Source organism: Eleginops maclovinus, chromosome 3, assembly GCF_036324505.1.
Source record: "Eleginops maclovinus isolate JMC-PN-2008 ecotype Puerto Natales chromosome 3, JC_Emac_rtc_rv5, whole genome shotgun sequence".
NCBI classification, from domain to species: domain Eukaryota; kingdom Metazoa; phylum Chordata; class Actinopteri; order Perciformes; family Eleginopidae; genus Eleginops; species Eleginops maclovinus.
The window spans coordinates 19,682,316-19,701,532 of NC_086351.1; the positions used below are offsets into that span (position 1 = coordinate 19,682,316).

The 19,217-nt window shown below is 41.7% G+C and overlaps 1 protein-coding gene across 2 annotated transcripts in view; it reads left to right on the plus strand.

Moving 5' to 3' along the window:
- Positions 1–2,148: 2,148 nt before the first annotated feature.
- The window catches only part of LOC134861319 (nuclear factor of activated T-cells, cytoplasmic 1-like), a 59,240-nt gene continuing 42,171 nt past the window's right edge, over positions 2,149–19,217 (plus strand). The window contains exons 1-4 of one of the 2 annotated variants that reach the window (XM_063878424.1): positions 2,149–2,529; positions 5,663–6,755; positions 8,336–8,495; positions 16,966–17,168. In XM_063878424.1, the coding sequence (XP_063734494.1) occupies positions 2,412–2,529; positions 5,663–6,755; positions 8,336–8,495; positions 16,966–17,168 (1,574 nt within the window). In that variant the 5' untranslated portion in view covers positions 2,149–2,411. Of the gene's footprint in view, positions 2,530–4,293; positions 4,533–5,662; positions 6,756–8,335; positions 8,496–16,965; positions 17,169–19,217 lie in introns of those variants that run through there. The other variant, XM_063878425.1, reaches the window with a different exon arrangement.

Sequence of the window (19,217 nt, forward strand, 5' to 3'; positions counted from 1 at the left end):
TTGCCATGCTATTTGTAGCCCGCATAATGGAGACTCTATTTTCAGAGCTTTGCACTTGCCAATGCATTCAAAGGTACCACTCATCTGTTAATTTTAAAAGCCCCATTAAGTATCGTAATGACACATTATCATTACAAATTAAAACATAATTTATCAATGGAAGCTTGCAGTTTCTATTGTTCTGCTCCATTGTAGGAAACCCCCGACCTTGGCAGCCAAGGATATGAGCATTTTAATATCTTTTAACATACACATATGCAATGTATGTAGGCCTATGCTATTTAAACAAAATAACATGTGTAAGCCATATAACAATATCTCCATGTGTTTTCACCCTTCTGCATCCGTTTTTTTATTTATTTTAAATTCATTTTATGACCACAAAATATATCATCAAAGTCCTATTATGGACACTATTACTTTGATAGATGATGTAGTGAGTGGTAGGAGTGCAATTAGGGAAAATAGCTGCAAAGTGAACCCCAGTGTTTTCCCTACACATAGGCAAAGCTAGGTTTTTGTACCCGCAGATTCACGGGGGACTGCCGTGTTATACATTTGTGGAAAGCAGAGATGAGGAACACGATGTGTGTTTGTGCTTTCAGTGGTTCAGGTTAGTTATTTTGGGCAAATCTGTGAAACCGTATTTCCCTCAAACACAAGGAAAAAGCATTTGGAGATGAAATTTGATAACATTCCTGTTTTGATTTAAGTCACAGGGATACGCTGACGGTTTGAAAAATGTGAATGATGATATAATGATATGATAGCCAACATTAACAAGTAAAGACATTATAGTCGTATCAGTGGAAGTGCTGCAATGTGATACTTTGTTGTTCGTATGGGAGACCCCCCCCCCCCCTTCCTCTTTAGGGAAGTCACTGGTCAGGGTCAGCCACAAAAAAACAGTGGAAAATGATTTCTGATGCATGAATCCTAATACTATAGGGTAGCTGCCAAAAGGCAAAATGAGGTTATTTAGAACGTAAATTTACAATAATGCCAAATTAATATCAGAGTTATTGTTAGTTCCATGACAATTTTGGAAGACCTGAACCTCAAACAGCAACTAAAAGTTAACTTTTTTTCTGAGATTTGTAGTTAAAATTACAAACAGAATACAGACTGAGTAATGTTTTTAAATCAATAAATCTGATTTGGTGTTGGATTATTTGCACATATGTACACTAATCAAGAAACATAGATAAAGGAAATTAAAATACATTTAAAGAACTTTACAATTATATAATATGTACAATTTATCTGATCCAAATGAAACAAGTGGTGTGCAGAAATACTTAAAAATGTCCAAGGACTGGGTCCCCATAGTTAAGATAGTTTGTAGAGCTGTTGTCCTATATATTGGGGCTTGGCCCCGTGTGAATGACACGGGTTCAAATTGTTTATACGGCTTCGTATTAACACTTACTTATGATTATTGCTGTGTTAATTGCTTCGTCACAGCTGGTAAAGTTGGAGCTAATTGTATTACCTTTAAGGTTAATACAGTATATCCAGCAGCAGTGTATTGCTGCTGGATATACTGTATTAGCCTATAGTTATGTCAACATTTATTTATTTTTGATTTGTCGTGAGTATTATCTATCTTAATTTAGCTAAAACTGTCAGATTAATCTTTAGGAGTAAAAAGTGCACTATTGGCTTCCATAATGTAGCAGAACTATAAGGTACAGGATGAAAGAAAAATACTCAGGTAAGGTACACATAACTTTAAATTGTATTCAGGTACAATCTACAAGTCTTTGTATTGTTGGTGTATAGATTACTGCATGAAAATGCAATATACAAAATAACTTGGTCTATAGCAAAATACATATAATTGATCTACAATTATGTACACACACACACACACACACACACACACACACACACACACACACACACACACACACACACACACACACACACACACACACACACACACACACACACACACACACACACACACACACACACACACACACTTCCACCGATGGGATCCCAGGGTAGAAGACATCATCAGGCGGTACGGGAGGTTGAAGGAGCCGGGTCGCGTCATCCCTGGATGGGCGGCGCACTGACGGGAGGTGTTTTCCTCATTTAAAAGCACCGGAGCCGGCCCCTCTGACAAACCGCTCTGCGTCATCGACCTGGGGAGACTCTTGAAAAACCTCCTTTGGGCTGAAGCGAGTCAAACTCACCTAACCCTCGCAGCCCTATACCTGCACCGGTCCTAGATTTCTCCCCTCTCATCTGGTGCGCAGTGCAACGCGTTGTGGTTCCAAGTTGTAGCCCACACTCTCTTTGCTTCAAACTCGCTGCGAATTATGCTTTTTTTTCTCGGTGTGTGAAGTGATATAACGCCTGAAACATCATTACAGTCTCGAGAAAAGTTGTTCATCGCTTGTTGAATGCAGGATACCTTCTGCCGGAGCGTCAATCCCAAGTTCAGTTTCGGAGCAGCCGGTAAGGAGCGGGGACTCCACTTTCTCACCTCTCTCGCCGCCGATATGAAGTCTGCAGAAGAAGGTAAATATTTTTGTTTGATTTGATTGAAATCCTACGTCATGTTTTAACCAGCGTTCAAATATGATGTTGCTGTCGTGGAAGCGTTTTGGGATGTGTTTACATCAGATGATGCAGTTATGATGTGAATCTAAAGGGACTGTATGCACTATTGTCAAGTGTGGATAAATTGTGTAAACTCAGCTAATACTACAATGAAAACGAGCTGTGAACTGTATTTTTCCCCCCGATGTATTAAATAAACCCACCTGTACATATGTTGTTATAAACTTGAGCAACTCACTGACATCTCATTTGTAATTTTTTCACTTTATTACTTTTATTCCAAGTTAAAACTATTAATTATGAGGAAACATATTTGATGATGCTCTTGTGAGTTGTTTGTTTAAAACATTCACCAGATAGTGCTTGATCTTTGCTCTGCATGCATCAGGATCCAATTAACACTCACTAACAGTAGAGTGGCATGCACCCATCCACACCATTAGGTGTCTCCAGCTGTCAGTGCAGGTGGTTGTCATCATGTGCAATCAACACTGAAGTGGGTAACACTGCTGCTGTCACCTGCACTCCTCTTGATATAAGTTTAAATAAAAAATAAGGGCTTACTTCTTAAATACTCTGCAGGTTAAAAGGGTCAACAGTCCGACCGACACATCTTGCTTTAAATGATGTGTCTTGTTTGGCTTTAGTTTGCATGATGATTCAGCATTGGTTTACCATAAAAACAAAAGGCATGTTTTTTTATTTAGTATTTATAGTAGCAAAATTAGATTAGGCCCATCATAAGTCATTGATAGTTTGTCTTGTCATAATACACACAGTCTTCCAATGCTGATGTAACTGGCTTTCTGTGGATTTTGGTCATTTAATTTAGTTTTTTGAGGTTTTAGACGAACTGGTGCGGGCTGTATTATTATTATTCATTTCTGTCCCCGAGTCCTAAGCCCTTATAATTGGTAACAGCTGTGTGTGTGTGTGTGTGTGTGTGTGTGTGTGTGTGTGTGTGTGTGTGTGTGTGTGTGTGTGTGTGTGTGTGTGTGTGTGTGTGTGTGTGTGTGTGTGTGTGTGTGTGTGTGTGTGTGTGTGTGTGTGTGTGTGTGTGTGTGGGATACTAATATGTATCACATATTCATGAACTAATAGACATACAAATGCAACAGACATACCTTACCAGTGTTTTACCCACAGTCAGCCATGTGTGTGATAAGTGGCTGCAGGGTGAGATGCAGATGACTCCTGTGGGCGACGACCTATCTCTCCCTGAGGTCCCGTCAGTCTGAGATCCAGTCCTTAGACCACAATTCCTTTGGATAAGCCCATCCACCCTTTAGTCACGCTGGTTTGATTTGTGGGGAGAGAGTGTTTTGATCGTGATAGAAAAATTGTGGAGCACAGAAAGAGCATGCTATAATCTGTGTGATAGTCAGTGTTTTCAAATTAACTCTGCTCGCACCACATTTGGAATGTGCTGCAAACAATTGTAGTGGCTATAACTTGAATGCAAAAGTGAGTCATTTTCTTAATTGTTCTTTTATTTGTTTCAACCCACATAGTATGATATGTTACGATTTTGTTAGTTCAGCAGCAGACGTGTGACCTGAAAAGAAAAAAAAAGTTACAAGGTCATGCAGTAGCACACAAAAGTGAAAGTCCCCGTGTGTTTGAGTGGGTGGTAAAAGAAGTCAAGTGTGTTGTTGAGCACACTGATCAAGCACACATTTGAAAAGGAAAAAAGAGAATAACAGCTGCAACTCTGAGCAGAGTCAGTCAGGCCTGAAGTAAGGACGTGTGTCACACTGGGTGGAGTGGGCAGGAGATTATCATCTGTTCATCACTAGAAGAGGGTGCACCAGAGGAAACTAAACTGAAGACATACGCTTGTTTTTATGAAATTTAGCGTATAATTACTGGGGTGGAGATGAGTTTCCAGCTTGAAGAGCAGGAGTTTGATTTAAGCTCTGCGTTTGAGTACAGCCTAGGTGTCCAGAACAAACCTGAGAGAGGTGGGTACATTCACTGGAGGGTGTTTTTTTCTTTATTGCATATCCTGTAAAATGCACAGTGCGAGAGTAGTCCTGTGTACTGAGTCAAAGATTCTTCAGAAGGCAGTGTCTTTATGTTTTAAAGGGCTGTGAAAGACGACAAAACAAAACACAAATAGTCTAATAAGAATGTATTTATTTTGTTCTGAAGGCTTTTTTGTGAATAATAATATTAAAATGTGTCATAAGTTTTACTGAACTTAGTGAGCACATTGAATTGAGTGCTCATCGTATTGTCACATCTGAAAATAGACTCTCATAAACTAATTTTAGACTGCCACATATTATCTGGTGTGTGACAGATGTGTTATTTCATGTGATGCACAGCATTGTGGTGTACAAAATATAGCACTCTGCATCAAGGGGAATGCCCTTCACCGGGTTTCCGAATGAGTGTAATTCTTTGTTATACCACTTTTACCCTCATTGACATTATCACTTAAAAAGCAGTCATGAGTTTTACAACCATTGACGCATTAGCCAGGCTAACTGAAGAATCATACCTGCTGGCTCCATTGACTGAGTTTGTATATCATTCAGTCAGTGTTCTCCTTGTACGCTTGCTTGTTGTATGTGCCCTTTGCTTGTTTGTGTACCATGGCGCATCTGTGTGTAATGTTGCAGCAAACTCTCCTTGACTTAATCACAAGCTCAGAGCGATGCGAGAGTGCTGTCAGTTTTCCACAGGGGAGGGCCTAATTCACTCAGTGAGTGATGCAATCAATCAAATAAAGCATCCATCAGCGCTGCTAGAGAAATTCTTGTAGAGTACATATGACGGCAGGGAGTGCCAAATAGAGCCTTGGATGAACTGATCAAACAAACAGAGTGGCTGTGCAACTTGCAACTACACAGCAACCACATACAGTAACTGCTTTGAGATGATTGCTAAGCTTCTCCAGATGTTTATAGAGAAGGGAGGCAGTCATTTACTGCGGGACGTATTGGTTAGATTTGTGTAGGTGTATTGTTCTCAAATGCAATCAGAGTTCTTTTCAACCTTAATATAATGGTTGTGAGCATTTCCTGTGGTATGTTTTTCAATATTATACTTAAAAAACTTACCATGTACCCTTTTTTTTTTCTTCCAGATGCATACAGCTACACACCAAATGTCAGCTTGTCCCTTCCATTGGGCATGGGAAACCCATGTCTGGCTACCCAGTACCACACCTTACAGACCAGTCCAGTCATCTCAGTTTCCTCTTGCCATCAGACAGGTTACAGCCTCCAAAATGATAACCATGCAGCATCAGGCTACTACCTGCCCCACGGCCTGAGACCCAATGGTGCCCCGGCTTTGGAAAGCCCCCGAATTGAGATCACTGCCTACAGCCATTATCCTGAGGATGAGGTAGAAGAGAGCAACAGTGAGGACCACATCATCAAACGAGGCGTCAACTCCATTGTGACGCTGACGCTGCCGAACGCCGATGGCTACCGCGATCCCAGCTGCCTCAGCCCGGCTAGTAGCATTTCTTCACGTAGCTGCAACTCAGATGCGTCCTCTTACGAGTCCGGCTTCTACAACTATGACAACTCCCCACAGAACTCGCCTTGGCAGTCCCCCTGCGTGTCTCCCAAAGGCTCGACTACACTCATGTCTTGCCCACACGCCAACGGTCCTGTAGCTTCCCCTCACCATTCTCCATCCACCTCCCCTCAAATAGGAGCGGTTGCTGAGGAAGGCTGGCCGGCACAACCTCGAGGCTCCAGGCCAAACTCCCCTGCCTGCATTGGAGGCAATGGAGTCAACGGTGGCGGCATGGGGAAGAGAAAGTACAGCTTCAATGGTACCACCTACCGTCAGATGTCCTGCTCACCCAACCAGTCGCCCCTCCCGTCCCCACATGGCTCCCCAAGGGTCAGCGTAACGGATGAGAACTGGCTCGCCAACACCAACCAGTACACCAACTCCGCCATTGTTGCTGCCATCAATGCTCTAACCACAGATGGAGTGGTAGACCTTGGGGAGGGAATCCCAATCAAGACACGGAAGACCATGCTGGACCACTCTATGGGTTTGAAGGTAGAACCTGGTGCCGATTTGCTGAGTCTTGATCGGGAGCTCTGCCATGAGGACTACCCTTCTCGGATGGCCCTCAAGAAGGAGAACTACTGTGGGGGGTTCCTTGATGTGCCCCAGCATCCATATTCCTGGTCTAAACCCAAACCATACCTCAGGTAGGTGGATTTGCTCCAGCATTAGTTCTGTAAAAAATGTAACAGTATCAAACCATCCAAGAAGTCTTTACATTACCTTGGGAACACAAGGAAGCAAACACAGGTGTTAACAGTACTTATTTAAACACATACAGTATATGGATTCTAATATTCGCCTTGGAATGCTTAGATATTTTTCGGACAGTGGAAAGAAAAAGCAATTTGCCCAATAATACCACCAGTTTGTACCATTGTTGTCTTTTTCATTTTATTAAATATTGATTCTTTTTTGCAAGCACAATATTTCTGTTTCAGTTTTTTAATCTTCAAAGGCCATATCTAAATGCAGAAATCCAAAAATGGAATACTTTTCACTTCTACAAGACGTTGTCTTTGAAGTATAAAACTATTTGAGAAATCATATTTCACAGGGTAACCCTCACAAAAACAAGGATGCATAGACACATATCACAGAAATACACACATACACTCAACTTTATCCTTGATTTCGACTTTTGAGAAAAACAAGTTTCTTCATTTTCAATTGTGGCATTTTTCCTGAGCTAATAACACACTCTCCTGTCGGAAATCAAGTGTTTGATTAAGATAGTGAGCAACAGGAAGTAATGGTGACAGGCTTTACTGAAGCGGAAGCAGTCTGCGGGTTAATCAGGCGGCTTGCTGCTGTGGTCCGTCGCGCCATCAGCCCATCTCTTTCTGTGTAGCTAACCTGATGTCATGCACTGACTGGGAAGATAAAGCCCGTGGGGGGAAATCAGTTCGTTTTGGGTCAACAAACAGCCCGCAAGTTCCACAAAGATGCCAGAGATTGTTTTCAGTTGAGCCACCCATCAGGTCAAGGGTTTGCGTTTACCAGGCATCCGGCATAGCGAAATATTGTCTTGCACATGTTTGTTTTCGTTTAGATATCACCACGGTGTTCACATGGGAAGCTCTGAATCTCAATCTCGAGAACAATGATGGTAAGCGAGGCCAGCTGTAGCTCTGAGAAAGAGATATGCTCCAAGGCAGGGTGTGCTGCTGACCTTATTCCATCGTATAACTCCATTGTCTTTAATACTAATTATGCTGTGCGTTAGAATTATACAGTTGGATAATAATTGTATCAAAGGACAGGCTGATTGCCAGATTGGGTGAGATTTGCTTTTGGGTCCTAAAAGTTATCAATCTGTCAAATTCGGAAATCCCTGTATCTGTTTCCATCTGTTACACCATTATATAAAACACACATGCTCTCTAACCGGGTCCAATTGTCCCTCATTTATTTTCATTAAAAAGAGGACCACCAATTATTACCAGGGATTATGGAATTATGCAGGTCAACAATTTAATTAAATTGATTAGATTATAGACCATGATGAAATGGAGGAAGATCAAGCGCGTTGGATAACACTATAGTTTCTCTATATGGAGCTAATTTAAAGCAAGTGTAGAACTTGTTGATGCCAGTGATAAGCCATTGGAGAAAGAGAAATCTTATTGTTCTCATATCACATTCCCTGGCTTTTATGAAGAAATGACTACAGAACGGCAAATGTGTTATACAAAGGTTAATTTACTAATGTGTTGTTTTATTGCAGCCCATCTCTGCCATCTCTTGACTGGCAGCTTCCGTCGTGCTCCAGCCCATACAACCTTCAGATCGAAGTGCAGCCAAAGTCCCACCACAGGGCCCACTACGAGACTGAGGGGAGCCGAGGGGCAGTGAAGGCGTTGTGTGGTAGCCACCCTGTAGTACAGGTATGTCACAAACAGCCAGTGTTAGCCAGCAACTTTTTTTTTTAATGATTCACAAGTTTCACACAACAAGGTTAGCTTAGTGTTAATGTCATTAGAGCACAGGAGGTAACAGTGCAGAGTGACAGATGAATGATAATGGTCTAACAACAATCTGAAGTTGTGTTTTTGTTTTCCTGATCTGTCTTTCTCTCTCTCTTTCCAATCTCTTGCTGTTTTTTATACAAACTACTGTCCATGTGTTTGTGTGTGTGCGTGTACGCTGTGTTATTACTGCTCCTCTGAAGCCAGGAGTCAATCTACTGTTGCAAAAAAGGTCTCCCTGACTAGCAGCAGTGCGTGCTGACTCAATTAGTATAGAGCAGGACCATCGCCTCTCACTATTGTGCTTGGCGAGCACCTAAAGAGCATACAGAGCTCCTTTTCTGCTACACTGTTATCATAATACGTTGACATATTGGTTAAGTTTACTCAAGGTGCGGATTTAGTGGTGTGTGTCTTAAATGTTGGCATCAATTGGGATTTTTATTGTCGTCAAATCCAAATAAACAGCATTAGGTGAACATTGCACCCTAAGAATCTTTGTGAAGTGACAGTTTCAGGTTGGTGGTCCATTCTTGTCAAATACCTCTTAGCATGAAATGTTGTTTTTTCAATAGATGTTGTCAGCACATCTTGGTATGTGCAATGTCAAACACACTTGACAGCTGTTGGCCAACGTGGCATTATGAAAAAGGCCTGTCTAACTTCTGGTTTTCTCTGTAAATACAGCTATTTTCTTCTCCTTCTTTATAAACCGTTTTATATGCACATTCAAATGATTCAACATTTTAACCTCCCACATCCCCATGAGGTTGAACAGACTAGGCCTGCATGCACAGCTGTTGCAGGTGAAGCTGGTCTTAATTTAGTTTATACCACTTTCTGACTCACTGTAAAAAGTCATGAGTAAGCGTCTTGTGTCTCTTTGCATACACAGTGTTGTACTGATTTAGATCGATGACTTGGGTTGTTTATTTCAAACTACAGAGGCACCATTTCTTTGCGATGATGTTTCCAAGTCTTACTGTGTATGTCGAGCCATTAGTCTTAAGTAGTAGTCATCGAGAAAATATTACGACAGCTGCTTTATCGAAACACCTCCCACTGCTTGCATAACTCATGCTTTACTCTTACTTTTTAGTGAAGAGTGATATATGTGTCTGCATATGCAGTCAATTGGAGTCTTGAGGGTTTCCTAACAGAGGAAACCACTGGAAACATTGCAGTTGGTCGAGAGATAAAGGATACAAGGATTACGCAATTTGTAAATACTAGAGAGTTAAATGTAGAAAGACACATGTATTTTATCTCTAGGACGTTTTTCATAAAGTTATGGAGAACAAATCAATAATCTGACTGTGTAGTTTTCTCCCTTGCTCTCTTAAACGGCTTCGCCCCAAAAAACTCAAGCTTTCTCAATTTAACTCTATTATTCCAGAGATTTAGATGCCAAATTGTCTGGAGTTTCCCTTTCACACTTGTAACACACAGCAAAAGATTGTTTGTGTCAGATGTGTTTTCATAGAGTGTGTAGGAGGCAAGATACAATGCCTATTACACTGCTCTCATGTGATGGGTTTACAATTTGATCAAAAAACAGTCTCTCCTTCCTTTTGTCTGATGATATTGGTGAAAGAAGTCCCTGAATCTTGTTTTCTCTTAAGTATCATTTTTATTGGTTTCTTTGTGTAAATGACCGATTTTCTTCACCCTTGTATTTTTGTTTTCTTTCAGCCATATAGAAACAAGTCCACTCATTGGCCGTAAATGCTTCCGGCAATGAGCGATTCTATTCACACATGAGCTCAAACACACATTACGCAGACTTTTTTTATCAGGAAGCTGGCAGGATAAAGTCAGTTTGATGTCTGGTCCAAATGGTTTAGACATTTACGTTCTATACAGCTCCTCCGGGTAATGCCTAGATAATTTCATGGTTGCACTGCAGTAAAATGGTGTTGTCTTGGAGGATAGAGCACGCTATAGTCCCCAGTGCCCTGTGGTAATGAGTGGCAGGCGCTGGATGGGTTAGGTGCAGTCAAGGAGAATAAGTCAATAATGACACTGGGACACGGGTGTAAGGAAGCAGCTAAGGAAGTGTCTGTGTGGTGTGTTTGTGCTCAAGACTGGAGAGGGTAGAGAGAAAGAGAGGGAAGGGGCAGAGGGAGTCACCAGGCAGCTGGGGCTTGGCTTTGCTTTCCCTGGAGATGTTCTGTATCCTGCTGATTAGGGCATGGGTGGCACCAAGGTTGGCTGGGGTGGGAGGGGGGGGTGTTCATGAATAGGAATCAGAATCACAGCACCCATCGGACACCACCTCCCCTTTCCATAAACTGGTGCTTTCTTCTCTCCCTGGGGGGCCCGAGGATGTCATTTCTTGTGAACCGTTCATCCTTCAACCATTTCCCAAAGTCTACGCCAGCAGGCCTCCCTTGGTTAAAGCCCAGTCATCCATGGCTCAGTTTTTTTTTTTTTAAGCTCATGGATGATCAGACATGTGCGCCATGAGTGATGGTGACATGTGTGTTGGAAAGCAACAAGCGATGAAAAACAGAAGGTTGAAAAACATGAAGGGATACACTGTTTCTACTGTTCCCCAGAGAGACAAATAATCAAACCAAGATGCTGCTCAATTACTGTTGTCTTGTTTTTCAGTAACGAGCAGAGGTGTTTTCTTGACAAACGTACATGCAAGTTTAGCATCGTTGAGGTCTGACATCATCCTAAACTGAAGCAGATCAACCACACCATATGCAATGCTATACCCACACTCTCATTGTGGGGTGGGTGGGTTGTAGAATGGAGTGTGTGCTCTCCAGCCACACACCGATGAAAACCTAGATTATAGGGTTACCTCGACTCATTACCCCTCTCCTGCTTGCACGACTCTTTGCGCTTTCCAAATCTCAGCCATTTATTCAGGTCTTGCACTTTGTCCTTCAACTCCCTTCTTCCGCATCCACAGCCTTTTAAACCCCTCTTTCCCTACTTTGTGACCCCCACGGCTGCTTTTCCACTTTATTTACTGCAGCAGACCACAGCGCTATTAAGGGGATCTAGGGTACTCCGTTGGCTCCTCTCGTATTGTTCCAGACTCTCCCCTCTTTTACCACAGCTATGCCGAACGTCAACAGGATGATTTTCAAAGCCATGCTTAGGAAAAAAACAACAACCTGGCGTACCTACTCTGAATATCACCAGGACATTGATTGATGGGTTTTCCAGAGAAGAATGGTGGGGAAAATGGTGGAATTGTGCTGTATTACGTTCACTGAGAATATAGTGACCTAGAACATGACCTCGCTCTGATCCAAAATATGGGTTCAGTTTAATATGTTGCAAAGCTGTCAGGATTCAACTTCAGTCAGGAAACATATAGACATCCACCAGACTTTTAGTGGCAGCAGACAGCAACACCTGTGGAGTATTAAACATATCGCGAGGCGCGCAGCACACTCCTGCATATGGCTAGTTCATATAGGATAATGACTGGCCTATAGGGCTTTCCCCCTCACGCATACACACACTCAGTCTCTCATTAAGTCTAAAGCAGCAACAGACATGGTGTAATTTCAGCAGGATGTGGCCATCATCCCTATTAACGTGTGCGTGACTTAATACCCATCTCCCTTCCTCTGCAACTGTATGTAATGCACATCAACTTTGCAGTATGTTTCCGCCACGACGACATGAAAGACCTTGGCAGACATGTGCTCGGGTCTTTCGCATGTGCGGTTTCACCTTGGGATCCGGTGGCTGCGTAATGTCTCAAACTTAAGGCCCTGATCTACAGCGTTCTATACTGTAGCTGCTAATTGCTCATTAAATCCACCGCCGCCTCTTGTTTGATATTCAGAAGGCTTGGTGTACCCTGTAGTGCTGTAAGAGCTTAGCCGGGGCTGTTATTTGTTGCCCAAAGGGGTATTTATGCCACTCTTAAATTGTGGTCACTCCATATGCAGGGCTTCCCTAGCTCTGGTATTGGGCTACCACTAATTACCAGTTAATGGCAAGTGGAAAAAATGGAGCGAAATGTGTATCATTTTCACTTTGTCTGAGGTGATAACCAGACAGCCCACAGATTTATGAAGTAAGACACTGGTGGGTAGTCATGCCATTGGGGGGCACAGCAGTCTTTCAAGCGTCATGTTACTCAAATACTTGGGAGGTTTGGATGATATTTCCTATGGTAGCAACATAGCCATCCTTTTTATATGGAATTTGGACCATCACTGGTCTAGACATGGGATAGTACTTGAAACTATGCCCTCAATGACATAACACTAAAGTGCTCAGTTTAACAAAAACTTTAAACAGTTTGGTGGCCTTTCAAAAGGAGCAGCCTTCAGAGCTATGGAAATGCGAAGCATTAAAGGACTGCATATGTTGCCTTATGCATTCAATATGAGGCACTGGAGACATTAGCAGGGTGGGAGGGTGATGGAGTAAAGTCTGGAAAGAGAGACAACTTGGATGAGTGTACATTTAATTGGATACAGCAAAGACTGGCTGTGTGACTGTCAGCACTTGACAGAGAGAGGGAGCGTGATAATGGGAAAAAGCCAGAATCTGCAGTTGTACTTCTCCTCGCCTGCTTCAGCTCCCCCCTAACCCACCTCCCCTCTGCTGCTTCCAGTCGTATTCTGCTTCTCTTCTCCCAAATGCTCGCCGCCACGTGGACCTCTACGAGTCATGACATTTCTCCAGGCAGTGATGAAATCACTGTGGAGGAATAAGAGGCCTGCAGGCCTGTAGAATGTATTCACACTCAATTTTTAGCAAGGCCAGACACATCTAATTTACCAGCCAGTCACATGTTGAAATCCTTTGTTTGAACTATTGAGACCAGGTGCAGGCAGCATTAAGACTGTCACTATCACTAAAGAAATGTAGGGATTAAATGTGTTATGCAAATATATGTTTATCCAAAGAAAAACAACCTGTGACATTTATCACAACTGACAGAAGAAAATCAAATTAAGGGATGACATTTTCGATGCAGATGATGGATCTGTAACGGTCCAAAGGAAGGGGGAGATGAATGGTGGAAAGTGGCTGGGATGCACCCTGCTCTCCCTTTTTAGCTCGACACCCCTCCACATCATCACAACTGACCCAGACAATACAGCTGCAAACAATTACACAATTAATGCATCAGCTGCCATACCCGCAATGTTTTACTTGAGCCTCGGCTATCAGAAATGGCCCGTGCAGCAGAGGCTTGTGGTGGGAGGTGTAAATGTATCTAGCTGACACAGTGGCAGAAGTTGGCACCCTGAAAAAGCTGTGAATCAAGCCTTGATTCAACTTCGGTTTAGATTATCTCAGAATAAATATACAGTACGTGTGCCAGACAGGCTGCAGTTGCCACTAGAAAAGCTCATCTGGTGAAAATTAGCTGTGCTCTGGGCCAACCTCACAGGCTGACACAAATACAGAGCTGAAATCACAGGTGTGTGTGTCTGTGTGAAGCCCCTGACCTCAACCAACACTTTACGTTTATGACACTATCTCTATATTTCACCATATTATTCCCCCTTTAAAAATTAAATCAAGAAGTAAGTTTTGCACTATGCTTGTGGTGTGCACTTCGCAGGATTTAAGCAGAAGCAAAAGGGGGTCTTAGGGAAAGGGTCAGAGGAGCACATATGGTAAAGGAATTGGGGGAGGTCGCCCAGGGGGGACTAGACCGACTTTTCCTGGCTGCTGGGAAGACCAGCGTCACCAAGAGGACTATCTGACCTCATTAATCACTTCCTCTCCTCCATGAGGTAACTACTACTTTGAGTGCGGACGCCACCATCATCGTGTGCTACCGCAAGACGAGTGAAGGGATAAAGACCCCTCCTCCCTTCTGCCTGACTTGTGGGCCTCCTTATAGCCACGTGGCGGCTGAGGCAATGTTTGGAGGTCACCAAGATATCCAAAAGAGTCTACTGAGGCATAAGTGACAGGCGACATGGCTTTGTACCGCTGCTGCCTGCGTTTTATTAAATCATATGAGAACGTCATGCAATTTAACGCTCTGGCATCTCAGATTTGTACCTCATGGTCCACTATAGTGCTCTCACGAGTCAATACACAAGTAACTGGTAGCATGTGTGGCTATGGATAATTACCTCTGGTGACACCATAAGTAAAATATAACAAGCAGAGCGGGGTCTGCCGGTGAGATCACCGCATAGATGAAGTGGTCCCTTGGGATGCCAAGACTTCAAGAAGCTCCTGACCTCGGCCTAACTCACTGATGAGTAGCATGTGTGACGAGCTCACAGGTCAAGACAGCTGCTAGAGACACTATGCGGAGCTGAAGAGGAAAATAGGACGGTTGGAACTGGAGATGAACGGCAGCCATAGTTTTACCACTCCATTTGCACTTCCTTGATATCTGAATCAGAGCAAAGCCAAATAAATACTGGTGCTGAGATTATTGAGACATATGGATATATGCTCGACTCCTGTGGTTTGTCATACCCTATTTTTATTCAACATGATTAAGACTGAATTTTTTTCTACTTGGAAGTAAAAACACATCCACAGCCTTGTCCCAAATCCAGATTATCTGTCATCAAGTCAAGTACAAAGGCATTTAAAATAACTATAAGTCCAACTTTAATACAGTATGCAGACAAATGTGTTCTCTAACCAAAGACATTAGATGTCCATGACTCTGTAGCACTAATTTCCACAGACGACTAGTGACGAGTCTTCCACCGACCTACCTCTTCCTCATGCCCCCATATCTGACCGCATTCACAAAGGTGATTATAAACCCATTAATCAGATTGTGTCATAGGTTCCATGTGGTCTGTATTTTGTTATATGACTCAGTCTGTTAAATAAACAACAGGGGTCTTTTATTCCATCCGACAGTACCACTGTTTTCACTTGGATGGAGCTTGAAGAAAATTAGTCTGAAGTGATGCGCTGGGGTAATTTAGCCAATTTGTGGGAATTTTCAGATGTCCATGGCTTTGCGAGCCCTGGTCTACAGTAAATGATTGCTCACTGTAAACGTCACATGTGGTCAAGTAGCCACCTGGGTGGGTCTACAGAGGTCCACCACTCGGTTTTAAACAGATGGATTCTGCAATTTTCTGACATTTTTTTATATTTGGAGAGAATTTCAAGTCCAATCCAACATCTGCCCTGCTGACCATATGACCACTTTGCACTGCAAAGAGCAAGCCTATCCTGGGAGGTCTGCAATTCCAACAGAAATCCACACATTTTCATTGGCAATTTTTTCTGGTCAGAAATCACTCACAAAGTATCGGTTGTACTTCAACCACAATTTGGATTTTGCAACCCCGCCTGTGCGTTCATACTTTTGAATCATCACACACTTGGTTAAATCATCAAGTATTGTTACTTTAGCAGTCGGAGAGTGATCTGAGTGATGCTGAATTTAAATTGGCAGTTACCTCAGTATATACTTGAAGTGCCGTTGACCCCAAAAGTCAACAGTACTTTTCAAGTCATGCATGGTTATGGAGTTTTTCTTCTGTTTTTAAAAGATTTGATCTTTTTATTACTTGAGCAGTAGCAGCTAATGGAGGGCTTCAAGAGGAAGTGGTAGTTGTTTGAAGTGGTGGTTCTGATACAGGAGTCTCTTTCATCACAGTGGGACACAGTCTCCGTACTTTAATGGAAATCATAATGCATGTTCATAACAGCCCAAAGGTAAAAGGGATGGGTCTCGCCAGCATACCAAACTCCACAAAGTGATTTTGTGTTATTATATTTAGGTGTTAAGTATGTTGAATTTGCAAATGCTTTACCTGTATAAAAAAAATGTTGTACTTTGTTTAAAGGCATGATTCTGATCTTTTTTCCACTTTAAAGTTTGTCAATGTCTGAATTTTGAATTCCCACCTGCAGCCCATATAATATCATCCCAATTTTTAGTTTTGTTGAGTATTTAACTTGATGTACCGTGAGCTTTTCACATTAAGATAGACATAATTCTATTTCCCTGGTTTCTTATTTTTCTAAAGCCACTTTACACTGAGTCTCTTTTGAATGCTTCACTCTCTGTAAGCATTACAAAAACACATCAGCAATGAGATTTGAATTAACAGTAAAGGTATGTGATGCCCTTCATATGTCTCCATGTCTCCGTACCAAAGAAATCCTTACCCCAGACACACAGAGAGACATCAAAACTTGTTTTTAACTTTCCCTAAAGGAATGCAGAAAGAACAACAAAGACCACTGAAAAAGGGTCTCCAAACCAACCAAAGAACAAACAAAGACAGGGGGCTTGTTCTCACAGACCCCTTTACAATGTCAGAGCTATCATTAAAGGCCCCTTTAACTAACAGTAGCCGATGTGCATTTAATCTGAATTTCCTAAATGAGGGGTTGACTGAGATGGTGGTCTTAAAATCTGATGTTGCCTCTCACCTGGGTCTCTTTGTTCTCCCGCCAGCTTTATGGCTACATGGAAAGCGAGCCGCTCACCCTGCAGCTGTTCATAGGGACCGCAGACGACCGCCTCCTGCGACCACATGCCTTCTACCAGGTTCACCGCATCACTGGCAAAACCGTCTCCACCGCCAGCCATGAAGTCATGCAATCCAACACCAAAGTTCTGGAGATCCCTCTGCTGCCCGAAAACAACATGAGAGCCATGTGAGTGCTTTTAGACCTCCACAAGTTGCCTATCAATCTTTTTTTCTTTTCCACTGGTAAAGCTTTTTTTAAATAAACCAACAAAAACACATACTCTTCTTTCTCTTTCAGCACCTTCCTCATTGCTTTAGCTCTACAAACAGAATACCCGATGATAGGTACATTACAGCACACACTTCAGAATAGGCCTTTAAAAATGAGTTCTAAGCTTTCACCCCAAGAGATGAATGATTTCTATGGAAGGAAAATAAGTTCATGGGTGTGAAGGAACTCAAACTGCTTTTGGCTTGGTGAAATGTCCCTCTAGAACCCCTTATGGAAGTCAAATGTAGACATTTTTCTCGTAAGACATAGCAAGCAAGCAAGCAAAACATATTTTTGAAGTATACACACCACGTTAATCATAGTAGGCAAAAACAAACGAGTTGAAAATACATACATGTTCAATTTCAAATCAAAAGCCTTCCAATATTAAATAATACATTTGACCAATAAAAAAACAAGACAAGTGATATGGAATCTTTAAAAGTATCAAGACTAGACAGACTAGAACTTCAACACACATCCCATGGTTTTTCAGTATGATTTAGTCTAATAACATTAGGCTTGCCAAATGTTTGCTAGCAAAGTGATTATATTAGAAACACATCAAGTGAACTAACAGATCTGCAAAGAAAATGTTAATTTATTTGTTATATTGTAAATTATAATCACAAGTAAGTAGGTCTCACAACTACTAAAAACCCAGTAGCCTGCAACTGGGTAATGAAAAACTCAAGAAGAGCAGTTACAGTACATAGAAATAGCAATACAATGTCAATGCATGACCATTCAAACATATACAATGGGCAAAAATGACTCTTGAAGTATAAATTGTAAGTATTTTTATATCAATGAATGAATATGCATAGTAAAACCCATATTTAAACAGTTTGCTTGGCATACATTTTATCTTGTCATTGAAGGAACAACACAGGTGTTGCTAATATCACTAACTATGATGCCTTCATTTCATTAGACCTTTTACACGTCAGCCATATTGACATGACAACACAGGTGTTGTTAATTACAGTAACGGTGGTGCCTCAAACTAATTGTGCTAGCAAGTCATGGCAGTGTGACAGCAAGCAGCTCAACACGAAATAAACAACTGGTAGACAACAATGGCAATCAATAAAATAATTATAACAGGTGTGTTAAGGTTATCCACTTTTTTTATTTCGAACTGTTATACAAAAATGCTCTTAAATTCTATTAAGTTTCATTTATTTCAACTTCAGCTAACTAACAGCAGCACTATTAGCTAACTCTGAAGAACTGAAATGTTAGGTTAACATTACCTTCTTATATTTTCTAGTTTATCTTATTGTTTAACACAAGATACTGATATTTAGGACAGATGTCTGCTCATTTTCTGCTGTGAGCTCAACTAAAACATTAACAGATATTGTGTTTAATTTTTAAAAGTGTGGTTAGCAACTCATGTGGCTTACCTTGGCTCACCTTTAAAAACATAAGCATCGTTTTGCTAGGCGGAGGTAAATCAGCTTTGGCCTCTCATTCTTTCAGACTAGCAGTATTTCAAGGGACCACGTTCTACCATGTGTCAAGGCAGTACCTTCCATCCTGGGGCTCCATTTAGACTAGGCTGCAGTGAATTATTTTGGACTAGGGCCCAGAACTGTGGCTTATGGATAAAGCGGCTGTATCCAAACATAGGTTATATAAGACCGTTACCTCTTTCTGCAAGTTGATCATTCCCCTAAAATCTTACAATATAATCGTAAAAATAATGATTTACAATTTCTCTATCTTATGTTCATGTTTGTTTAAATTCAGGAGATTTTGCAGATATGTATAGGACATACACGTTTCCTGAATGGGCAGTGGCCTTCTTTGATTTAGCATGGATGATTTTAATATTTGTACTGCCCTACAATATCATTACCAACAATTCCACAATATCCCTTACATTGTATCATATTTAGGGGCCCTTCTCACACATATAACTTAATGTGTCCCTTAGGATGAATATGATACTGAAAAAAT